Source organism: Lissotriton helveticus, chromosome 1_1 (assembly GCF_964261635.1).
Source record: "Lissotriton helveticus chromosome 1_1, aLisHel1.1, whole genome shotgun sequence".
Classification (NCBI taxonomy): Eukaryota; Metazoa; Chordata; class Amphibia; order Caudata; family Salamandridae; genus Lissotriton; species Lissotriton helveticus.
In genome coordinates this window covers 1,990,777,048-1,990,789,764 of record NC_136057.1, presented here as the reverse complement: position 1 = coordinate 1,990,789,764, position 12,717 = coordinate 1,990,777,048, and the positions used below count along the sequence as shown (strand labels likewise).

General features: G+C 45.3%; 1 protein-coding gene across 1 annotated transcript in view; it reads right to left on the bottom strand.

Moving 5' to 3' along the window:
- Positions 1–12,717, bottom strand: part of PLPPR4 (phospholipid phosphatase related 4) — a 300,445-nt gene that overhangs the window by 172,006 nt on the left and 115,722 nt on the right. Inside the window, exon 2 of the mRNA XM_078644269.1 lies at positions 8,386–8,571. Within this exon, the coding sequence (XP_078500395.1) occupies positions 8,386–8,571 (186 nt within the window). The remainder of the gene's footprint in view (positions 1–8,385; positions 8,572–12,717) is intronic.

Sequence of the window (12,717 nt, the reverse complement as noted above, 5' to 3'; positions counted from 1 at the left end):
CAAGATAGAGAACATTCGCGTAATCCAGACGCGAACCTATCAAGGCCTGCACGATGATCTTTCTATGCTTCAGAGACAGCAGCGGAAGAAATTTCCGCAGCATCTTCAGGAGGCCAAAGCATTTGCCAGTTAGCCCAATGATCTGGTGGCCAAAGGCAAGGCCATCATCTATCACAAAGCCCAGATTTTTAGCTTTGGAAGAGGCGGCATCTGGTGGAAACATATCTGAAGGCCACCAGGACTTCCAGCCAGGATCAGGAGGGCATCCGAAAAAAAGCAATTCCGATTTATCGGAATTGGATTTTAGGCTGTGTCGCTGGAACCAAGCAAAGACAGCTCCCAGTCTCTAATCCACGGGCCGTCAAAGTCCTTACCCCTATCAAATGTAAAGAGCAGCTGGGTGTCATCAGCATAGCTTATGATCTGGGCAACGAAAGATTCTGCAACCACCGCCAGAGGGGCCATATAGATGTTGAAAAGCGCAGGGCTTAGGATGGAGCCCTGCGGCACCCCCACCTCCAGCGGCGGCATTTCAGCAGAAAACGGAGGTGCCCCGACCACTTGCCGGCGGCCGGTCAGAAATGACTTAAACCAATTCAACACCGTCCCCCGAAAACCGATCTCCTGGAGTCTTAAAAGGAGACCTTCATGGGGGACGGTGTCGAAAGCCGGCGACAAATCCAGCATAACCAAAATAGCCTTCCCTCCAGTATCCAAAACCTCCCTGATGGCATCGGTGACCTCGAGAAGGGCGGTCTCTGTACTAAGATTCATGCGAAAGCCCGATTGAGAGTCATGAAGGATGTTATTACTCTCAATGAAGTTGGAAATGGAGCTATGCACGTACTTCTCGGTCACCTTAGCCAGAGCAGGGAGGAGAGAGATAGGCCTGTAGTTAGCATGGATAAGAGGATCAAGATTAGTCTTCTTGATCAGTGGAAGAATCAATGCATGCTTCCACACATGGGGGACAACACCAGTGCTCAATGAAGCATTAAGCAGAGGATTGAGCTGCACATTTAAAGCCGGCGCTACTTTCCTCAAACATTTCTCCGGGCAAGGGTCAAGCGGAGAGCCGGACTTAAGCCGAGACAAAAGGCCAAGAGAGACCGTGGGAGACATCACTGGAAATTCCGACAGAAATGGGCCTTCCTCAGTTCCAGCTGTGGACAAACTAGATGTAAAACCCGACACTGGCGTAAGGCATAAATGGCTAAAGGAATCGTGAATAGCTTTGATTTTGTTCACGAAAAAGTCCGCTAACTGGCTAATCCAGACTTCAGTGTGCGTATGGGAGGGAGCACCAATGGAGGGAGAAGTAAACTCCTTGACTATCCTAAATATCTCTTTACTGGTGCTCTCTGAATCATCTATTCTACGCTCAAGGTAAACTTTTTTTCCTGCATTGATGTGCCTGTGATATAGCTTAATGGCATCTCTATAGCTAGCCTTGAGATGAGGGTCGTACAGACGTCTCCAGGCCCTTTCGGCTTTCTTACACTCCTGCCGCATCGCACCCAAGGATGAAGTAAACCACGGGGCCGAAGCACGCCTATCGGCAGACTTAGCCGGCTTCCCTGGGGCTAGCTCCTCAAAGATAACAGTCACACTTATGTACCGATTCAAGGTTTTCCTCCAAACTGCCAGAAAATAAGCAGGGATGACGACAAAGCGCATCAGACACCATTTCGGCGGAGACCTGGTGAAAAGCTCGTGTAATTCCTCTCTGGTCTTTCAGTGCTCTCGAAGCAGTCACAGAAATGAGGGGTATAGTAAACTTTATTAAAAAATGATCAGACCACAAAACGGGTAGTGGCGTGGACACACTAATCGGTTTTGTAGAAAAAACTTGATCAATGGTGTGGCCCTTATTATGAGTTGGCCATATAATATAGGGAACCAGCCCTAAAGGCGAAGTAATGTCCCGCAACTTAGGAGCATCAGGGTCGATGTTATTATCCATATGAATGTTCAGATCACCCAATAGAATACAGTGGTCTGATTTAAGACAAGGCACAGAAAGTGCCGCCTGCAAATCGTCAAAGAAGGGGCCCAAAGGACCAGGTGCTCTATAGAGTAAAATCCCGACGACCGTTTGATGAGATGACAACGTAAGAGTGAAACCAAGGGCCTCACAGTTAGGGATATTATCAATCGGGAAGGTAGTACAGGAGAATAATCTATTAACAACTAAGGCGACCCCCCCTCCTCTGCCTATCACTCTATCCTTCCTAAATATGATATAGTCGGGAGGGAAAGCGTTAGCTAGATCAGGACCTGAGCCTTCTCCAAGCCATGTCTCAGTAAGAAACAGACAAGGTGGTTTAGACTCCGTCAGTAGATTCCAGATATCGAGGGAGTGTCTGCCAAGAGATCTTGTGTTGAGAAGAAGGCACTCATTTAGAGCAGGTGAAACGGCCGGCCGGTTGATGCCGTTGCTCGAAAGACGCCAGCCACAACCCACGCAACCTCTCTTAAGAACACGCCCTCCCGGAAATATATGATGGCAAGACGAGGGGTACTTACGCAAAGCCAAGAGCTCAGAAGAAGAGTAGGAAATCATTCCAACGAAGAGGCAACGCCTACCAAAAAAATACTAAAAAGAGCCAGAGGCCGCCTCCATACGCCTCCGAGACGCTGACGAGCGCAGACGGGCAGGACTCTGGCACGACTCAGGCGCAGCGATGGCGCTCCCGCTGCGCGTCACCGCTGCGCGCTGTGAAGAGCGTCTTAAGTAGGCGGCTGGGTATACCCCCCAGCGCTAGACTGCTCAAAGATGGCCGCCAAAGTCCCTCCTAACCCAAGGTGGTGGAGGTAGCGCCCAAGCCTCCCCGGGAACCGGACCCGCAAAACAGCGGTGGGGAAACAGAACAATTATGGTGCAAGTAAGGGCCAAAACACAGCGCCAGGTAAAATCAGGGGAAATTAAATAAAACAAACGCAGATAGAAAACAGGTTTTTAAAAAATATTCCTATGCAGCGCTCTAGGTGCGCTCAGTCGCGCTCAATCGCGCTATGCAGCTCTCACACCGCATGGTCACCTTTACCAGGCTGGCCACGGAATTCTGACGCCTTAAGTAGGCGGCTGGGAATACCCCCGAGCGCTAGACCGCTCAAAGATGGCCGCCAAAGTCCCTACTAACCCAAGGTGGTGGAGGTAGCCCCCAAGCCTCCCCAGGAACCAGACCCGCAAAACAGCGGTGGGGAAACAGAACATGTCTTAATGCTGAAAGACGGAATGTAAGACTTGCGGAAAGATTGTGAAGATTCTCTACCTCCCTTGGACACCCCAACCATCTGAGATCTCTCAGAAGCATTGTTAGACCTGTCAGCCATAGGGTGGTCTTCCCCTACATTCTTTGCCCTCTTTGCCTGCCACTGGACCCCACATTTTTGTTGGACTTAGGATTCTGGGCCCCTTACCACTGCTAAACAGTGCTGAGGTGCAGGTGCTCTCCCTTAAAAGCATGGTGACACTAGTGTAGCAGCCATAGGCCCTGCTACTGCAGTGAGGCCTACCCTCCATCTTCATACTCATAGTCTGCACAGTCTGGGAATTTTTGCAACTGTAGCTTTTTGTCCCGGTTTAAAGACAGGTAGGAAAGAAAGGGAACACACCAGAACCTCCTGGATTTTTCCAGAGATTTCGAACCCTCTAGATTCTTCCAGAAAGTGCCGCCCCTCCCAGTCACCTGACCTTAGGGTATAATAGAGAGGGTTCTGGCCACACATCCTTGTTACACTACTGGACCTGGAGGAGTCTCTGCTGGAGTGCGGACTGCTGCGCCACGAGGGTTGGCCCGTGTGAGGGGGCTGACTGCTCCCTGGAGCTGCTGCCCCTATTTGCGGAGCTGCCCTACTGCCTGCTGATCCTGCAAAGGAGACTGAAGGAACATCCCCAGTGTGTCTCCATAACATCTTAAGGACTGCCTTTTGAAACAATAGCGATTACCAGGACTTACTCCCTGCAACGCTGTGCCTGTGACTTTTCAAAGCCGTCCCTGCTGCCCTGGGCCCGTGCCTCTGCACCTAATTTGGGACTTTCTCATACTCTGCCCTGCTGAGAAGCCCTGGAGCGGTGAACCTCGCCAGAAGCTGCCTGATCGTCACTGCTGCTGGCGCAGGTGACTGGTGAGTGAAAGGGCCGCCAATGTCACCGCCGCAGGCCTGAACTAAAGCCTTATGTAAAGTGCTCCCAATTTCATTGCGGCAGCCCTGCGTTGAGCAAGTGCCTCTAAATCACTCCCAAAATCACCGCTGCAGCCCCAAGCGAAAGCGCATCATAACCGCTTCTGGGGGTCACCTCAAAATCACCGCTGCGGGCCCGGTAGCCTCGGGAACCCTGGGCTGGCCCCGCTGACGTCCAAACAGGAGCTGCACTGGGGTTGGCGCCAGCGTGGGGAGTTGCCTGGCATCCGGGATTCCACTGAGGTGTGCTCCGATGACGTCCTTATCAAGCGAAGAGGGGCCCTGCCGAGACACCAGAAGAGAAAGCAGTCACCGATCTCCCGATCCGCTGCTGTGCTTGAGGTGATCTGTGGGACCAGGGCTGCGTGGGCAGCCGCCTTCGCCCAGGATGTCTGGCGAGACCAGAGGAGCCTTGCACCAGCGCCAGGTAACATCCCGAGCAGGTGGCTTCAACTGCTACGGGCAGGCAAGCCGCGGACTGTGCAATTTGGCAGCTGGGACTGGATTAAGCTGCCGGGGACTCTAGATAATATTGCGCATCTGTTGAGGGACCGGGACTCTCTGCACACCTGATAGCGGGCCTGCTGGGGACTGAGTTCATGTGCTAGTGGGTCTGCCCAGAGGGGGGTTAACTTAATTCGGTAGCCTGCCAGCTGGGGCCAATTAATTCTGCATCTCTTGCCTCAAGTCATTACAAACGTGCTCCTACCGATGAACAGTGCAAAGAGCGACAGACAAGCCTGCTTGTCCACTCGACCTGGGCATCCGGTACAGCCTGCTTGAGACTTTCCTTTGTCCTGGATATCGTGAACTGTGCCCCAAAATGTGGACAGCGTCTATTCTACTGCATTTGGGGAACTGTTTTGTTTTGCTTGCTCCAGTACTTCCCCCCAAGAGACAAATACTACCAGGTAGTGGTGGCAATCTCCCCAGAGACATTACATATTGGAAACTTTTCACTATACATGGAATTTACTCGTCATAGTTTTTGATCTTGGATAATTTTTGGATAAGGATAACTTTATTTCTACAATAAAACCGGTGTTGTGTCCCTTTTGCGTGTGATTTACTGTGTTACTGTTGGGGTGTTTTGCACAAATACTTTACACATTGCCTCCTGCGTTCAGCCTACCTGCTTTGAGCCAAGCTACCCTGTCGGAAACGATGTTCCCTACTTGGGCTAGGGTACATACCCCTGCCAACAAGAGACAACGGTTTAACATTGGTGGCAGCGGTGGGATTAGGACTAGTGCTTGTGTAACACCACACAGTGACTCAGTGTACACCACAACCCTGGCTACCCTCTCCAATTGGCATTTTTGTTTTTAAATTCTCCCTGACTGGCTGCTCTTTTTCAAAGTCCTTTTTGCCACTTTCCAAGGCACCTAGCCCTACAAGACTGTTAACTTTGTTCTTTGTACATGCTGTTTTCTACCTCTTACATCCTTACCGATGTATTTAACTGTAAAGTGCTCTGATACCCTTGGTGGTCATGTTTGTGCTATAGAAAACTTTCTAAATAAAAAAATAAAATAAAAAGTCTTGTTTTGATATGTCAAATAACATGCAGCTATGAAAACGTGGTGGAAATAAATAGGAGGTTAAAACAAATGATTTACTAATAACTTTGGCATCATTTATGGATTTTTGTGAAATTTGTCAGACAAACATTACATTTACTTTAGTTTTGTTATGTTAGTTTTTGTGTAGATACATCAAAGGAGAGTCAGAAATTGCTGTTCCTATTTTCCACGGGAATCTTTGGTGAAGGGCACAAGATACCTGTATCACAGAACCAACTTTGCATAATCTTTGGCTCTGTCCAGATGGTATTGTGAGCTGCGGAGCATGAGTGCATGGTATTGCCCAGAATAATTACCACTAGATGAGATTAATTCAAGCTTTCCTCAAATCAAATGTTTTCTTTTTTTCCACAGCCCAACGCAATACTATACTCCAAAACCCCACAACCACGCCCTAAGGTTTGAGAGGTATTTTATGACTTTAAAAGGCTATGGATTCAAAAAGATATTTATCAAATCATTTGTGAAATAAAACATTAGCAACATAGTTAAAGATTGTCTCCATATACTGTGAAAGTTTTGTATTTAGGAATAATTTTGGACAGGTCTGAAAAGTAATAAATACATTTCACACAGGCCTAATATGCTTTGGACCATCCCTAAATCCCAGTCATTATTTTTCTGTTGCTAAACGTTAAGTATTAATTAGGTAATATTATAGAATCTTTGAATCTTTATTTATTTTTTCAATATGCTCACACAGTTTAACTGAATTTAAATCACAAAATCGATGTTAGAGATTAATATGAGATTTTAGTTGTAGAATCGTTTGATTTAACAAATTCATCATCATAAATCCCATACACAACACTGTCAGCCTATAACAGGTATGTCAAGCATCTGTAGGTTCTGAGGTCCTGGAGGGAAAGATCTTGCCCTAGTTTAAGGCCCTTTTGATACTGTTTAAATATAGAAATTACAGTTCTGAGGGAGAACATTTGAAAATCAGAAAGTGAGTTTTTATTCAATTTATCACTATTTTTAATCAGATCAAAACAATGTGTTTTCTTTTTAATAAAAGTCACGAAACAGAATAGACCCATTTACATATAGAAAGATTTTAATTGCCAGCAGGACGGCTCAGCGAGCTCACCACTGGTAAAACATGGGTTATAAATTCCAGTCGCCTCATGGCAAATTCAACCATCCATCCCCCGAGTTTGGCACACTGAGGACTACAAATTGGTAATATTAAATAGTACATTCTGTTACTTATAGCACTTGTAAATATCAATGTCCAACCAATGGTGTCTCTAGAAATGAATCTGAATGGGGTCACACATTGGGCCAAAGATAAAAGTGATGGGGCCACTTGCAAAGGTCATGTGTGTGTGTGTGTGTGTGTGCGTGTGTGTGTGTGTGCGTGTGTGTGTATATATATATATATATATATATTTATATCCTTAACACGTTTAAATCTAACTTTGCGTGTGTCTATATATCTATATTTTTCTGTGTATTTATCGAAGTATACACACATACATCCAAAGTTAGACCTAAACATTTTAAGCAAGCACTGAAATGTATTTAGACAAAAGAATGTGTGTGGTAAGGTGTCTGTTTCTCTGTGCTTGGAAAGGATCAAAAAGTATTGGGAGGAACCCTTTTTAGGAAAAGGGAATGGGTTTGTATTCCACAAAAACAAGAGTCCCTTTTCCTTGTTTTATAAGGAAACAATCTCAAACGGTCATCTATTCTAAAGCTGCTATATTGATAACCGGTATGTTAGGTATAGCATAGAGTCAAAACAAATTAACAAATTTACATGTACACAATATAACCCTTATATATCAAAATGTTGTATATTTCTAAATTAATAAGATCAGCAGAGTGCAATGAGGGCAACAGTTGGCAAAGGAATGGATTGTATATCTTATTTTATTTATCAACTAATCTGTTTTAGTAAAAACTTCATCATACATATTAAAAATCAATACAATACATAATAAAACAATTTGTGTTATAAGAAGAAAAACTGTCGATGCGGCGGTTCGGTGAAAAAGATCGTCACCTTCTTCAGGACAATAGTTTCATGTTAAAAACAATCTAAATCAAAAAATATAAAACATTCATTATAGAAAAGACTAAACTGAACCATTTAGTTCACAACATCCTTTTCCCGCTTCTTTTTAATTAAAAAAAAGCCATCTGCCCCTCTACATATAACTGTACCCTATATGTCTGCTCAATCTTAAGTCTTCAATTTATTACGTATTCCACATGACTTTTGAAAAAAGGAGATTACTGGGTCTTCAATGCACCCCCAATTTTCTGAAACATGATCCCTAGTCACTTTAACATAATTTACTAGTATCCATATTTTATTTAGAATCAACATTTTCAAATATTTCTCAGCAATTGTTCTAATATTTGTTAATCTGTGGACTCTCTCAATTTGCAAGCACCGGGTAAAAATCTAAGCTATAAATACAACTATCTCTCCTTAGTCAAAAGCTGTGGTGGCGGGGCGCAAGGGAGGGGGGGCAAGAAAGCTAGTGCTGGGGCACTTGTCCCGTCAGCCCCCCCTCGAGAAAAACCATTGTTAGTACAAACCGCTATATACATTTCAAGTTACTATTCAGGAAAGAGAATTAAGATGCCAAGGGAAGCCTACCGTGGCTGCAGGTCCAGCAAACGCCAGGCTGAGCAGCATGAGGAATGGGATGGACTCCTGAGTGGGCTCAATGTACGGCATGCTGAGGCTCCGGTCATAGCAGCTGAATCCGGAGTGCACCGGTTTGAAGACATCCGTGAGCTCAAGGAAATAAAGGCTCACCACAGATGATGCGAGAATCGGCAACTATAAGAAACGAGAAGAATAAGAGTGCTATACAATTAGTGCGGCTTCTAACATTTCACAATATGATTATGTAACTGTGATAACAAGGTTTATTCCACAAACAACTGAGAGCATCTTGAAACTTTTTCTTCTCTTACATTTGGGTTAGTGAATACTGCATCTCTTTTGCAAATATACAACATACCTATGCAAATTCAAATCCATATTTTATGACAAGCACCGAGTCCAAATTAGTGAAGTAAAAAAACAGATTGCAATAACGATTTGCAATTGTAAATGCTAGCAGGCTTATGGAAGTGGTTAAATCTGGGTCTCCTTCAGACCCAATCCCACCTACATTTCTGCTGCTGGGAAAGAAAAGTATTGCCCCTGTCTACACCTCGCTTTTGAACTTGTCATTTCAAACTGGTCAGGTTCCTAGCAATTGGAAACATGCTATGGTGGTTCCGTTGCTGAAAAAACCTTCATTGGAACTTGCGCTTCCTGAAAAGTTGAGACCTATATCTTTTCTTCTTTATGTAGCAAAAATTGCTGAGAATCATCTGAATGGAAATCTCTCTAAGTTTTTGGAAGAGAGGCGGTTCCTGCATGATACTCATTCTGGGTTCAGGACTCTGCATGGTGCCGAGTCCGCTCTCTTGCTGGTGACCAAAGTTTTGCGGGCTGCGGCTGATGAGGGTAGGACTGCGGCCTTGATTCTGCTGGACTTGAGCACCACGTTTGACACGGTCTCACGTGGCCTTCTATTAGAAAGGCTAAGGGAGGCCGGGTCGGAGGTATTAAGTGGACCTTGGTGAAGAATTTTCTGGCAAATAGATCCTTCTAAGTTTTGCAACATCCTTTTAGTTCCAGAACCTGCCCTCTAAATCAGGGGGTGCCTCAGGGTTCGACTCTTAGCCCAACCCTTTTTAATATCTATATGCGCCCACTTGCAGTTATTGTCCTGAAATATGGAATTCAGCTGGTGTCATATGCTGATGACGCTCAGCTAGTTGTTACTCTGGAACACAAGGAACCCGAAAGAGCTGCCGATTTTAGAGCCTGCTTAGGGGATCTTGTGGATTGGAAGAGACTGAGCTGTCTTCAGCTTAATGCAGGGAAGACAGAGGTGATGGTGGTGGGAAAACAGCCTTCTCTCTGGAGACAGCTCTGGTGGCCCGTAGCACTGGGTTCTTGTCCAGTGCCGAAAGACAAGGTAAAAAATCTGGGAGTATGGTTCGACGATGGTCTTTCATTCTCTTCGCAAATATCAGCCGTGGCCGGGCCTACTTTGGCATTCTGAGGGTGATACGCAAGATCTTGGACTTTCTCCCGCTAGATGCTAAAAGGTCAATTGTACAGGCGTTGGTGACATCTCGCCTTGACTATTGCAATGTCCTGTATATGGGGGTAATGGCTAAAAATCCGAACATCTTGTAGAAAGTCCAAAATGGCGCGGGCCGGCTCTTCCTGAATATACCTAGGAGGGCATCGGTGGGAGAAGCCCTAAAGGTACTGCATTGGCTTCCTATTCGGGCTAGAGTTACCTTTAAGGCTCTTTGCATTAGTCACAGGATTCTTGGGGAGAGGGGGCCTCGTTTGTTAAGGCCTCTCCTGAAAGCTCACCAGCCTGCTCTGTATCTAAGATCATTGGGGAGTGCAAGAGTAAGTGTGCCCAGGGTGCGCAAGGCGCGACTTGGCGGAAGATCATTTGGTTTTTTGGCGGCCAAGGCCTGGAATGAGCTTCCAGTGGATCTTAGGACAACTGAGTTGGAGTCCTTGTTTCGCAAAAAATTGAAGACTTTGCTGTTCCGCTCCTCCTATGGAGGAATGAAGTGGTCGGGTTCCACTTAGTTGGAGGCCCGCGTGTGTGGCAGTTGGGGTGGCTGTTAGGGCTCTGTTTGTCCTAGCGCGGGGACACTCCAGTTGGAGTAACCATGGCGCTTTACAAGCTCACTAATAATAATAATAATAATAATAATAATAGCAGCAATATGATACTCAAACCTTGCCCTTATGGGCTCTTTACTGCATTCCAGTGTTTTTCTTCAAATGTATTGGTTCATTTGAGGACATATCACAAGCAGCCCACCATTAATTTAGCTGTCAGCTTTTTCCTTAGCAACTTGAAAACTAGGAGGAGAGCTCTGCTGCTTTGCAGCCACATGAATTTCAATAAGTTACTATAATTTTTCTCACATATTTAATTTAACAATCATGGCAGACTGCTTCGCATAACAGCACCAAAATTCACTACCTTATGATCACCTTTTAAAAAAAATAAGAACTGAATACCATGCAACACAATGCTTACACACTGATAAGGTGGCAGTACCCCACTCACGTTTTCACAGTGAGCCTTGGAGTATGAAAGTTTGCAGTAGGGCTTCTGCCACTAACTCCCCCTCAGAGTGAAATGTGAAACAAGCTGTGGCAAAGCCAATAGGTCTTGGCAAAATGCCAAGCTCTTGGACTTATCAATGTGAATGTCCTTTAGCAGCACTTATGCTGTTCAGCATGGCTGAAAGTCACCAAAAGCCCACTACACCACCCCAGTTTGCACCCGGTCATATCCAAATGTTCAGCCGACTCACCATTTTGAGTTTATTGTTTTGCCGCTCCTAACACAAAAAGCGATATTACGCATTTACGTGGCGAGCGCTTGCCGCATCATAATGCTTTTTTTTGGTGACTTTCAACCATGCTAAATAGCAGATGTCCTGCTAAACCACATGGCTAAAAGACACTCACATTGACAAGGAATGTGTACTTGTGTAATGTAACTGGTGCTCATGAAAAGCACTCAATGCCTTTGTGTTGTGCTTGCGATATAAAAAACAGCAACAAAAAAAAAGGGCCAACAGCTGATGGGTCTTGCTCAAAAATGGGGAAGTGATAGTGATAAACAATTCAGAAGCTTTGAAGTAAAACGAGGGTGTGGCATACTGGCCAGAGCTGTCGACAGGTGAACTAGGGAAGCAGGTTCGAATCTTCGGGTCAGCTGAACAGTTTTGTGATTCTGGGTAAATCAATTACGATTCACCCGCATACAACAATGAATGTGTCATTGTGTAATGTAACTGGTAAGCACTCCAATACCATTGGCTGATGTTAGCATTAGGGCAAGGAGGAGGATGCAACAGGTGCTCCAATAGCATCAGTTCAGGCAAAAAAATTATAATAATAAAAGCAGCAGTGACAAGGGAGGTAGTTGATGGAAGGGTCAAGCTGCGAAGCATGAATGGATAGGTAGATGGACAAGCAACGACGGATGAGGATGGGAGAAAGCAGGGGGGGAAAATACCTTAACTGAATCAGTATCAGCGACAAAAATGAATGTGTCATTGAGGAATGTAACTGGTGACCACTTACACTGCCCAATACCATTGGTTCCCGTTCACGCTATGGCAATATAGAGGAAGGAGTGAGTGCTCCAATACCATCTTATTGCGCAAAAAAATGTGCTTTTGTGTTTTAACAAGTTTTTAAGAAATGCATTATTTTATGTGCACTTTAGTGGTATCTGCGTATGTGTACAAGGGAGACGGCCTGAAAACACAAGTACTCTCATGGAGTGCTTGAAAACAAAGAAAAAATAGCTGCACAAACCAGGAGCAGTGTGAGGAGACATGAACTTGGTCCGCGAGATATGGGAGGGCCAAACACAAGAAGAGGGCATAACACCCCCATGCCGCGACGAATGGCATCAAAGGAAATGAGATAAACGCTGAAGTTTACCAATGGTAGGAGATGGGTGGCTTGTAAGCCCACAGATAGAGCACAACTGATCTGTTCTAGACTAAGCATGTGCTGTCTAGCCGAGCAGCGCATGCTTTGTCTAGCCAAGACGTTAAAAGCGAAATCTACTGGCTTTGCCAATCATTGTGGTGTTTAAACCTGGGTGGTTATGTGATTTATCTGTAATCACAAAATGTGGGACTGAAGTCGAGGCTAGGTAGAGGATAAGACGTGCTTTTGGGAGAGAATGTGGTATAAGGACTAGAGTAGCCGACTATGGTGCTAGTAACCCATGTTCGAGTCCCAGCATCAGCTTAACATCCTTGATTTTGGGCAAATCACTTTAATCTTGCAGCACCTACAAAAATGAATGTGTTCTTATGCAAAGTAACTTGTGCTAATTTTATAGCACTCCAATAGCATCGGGTG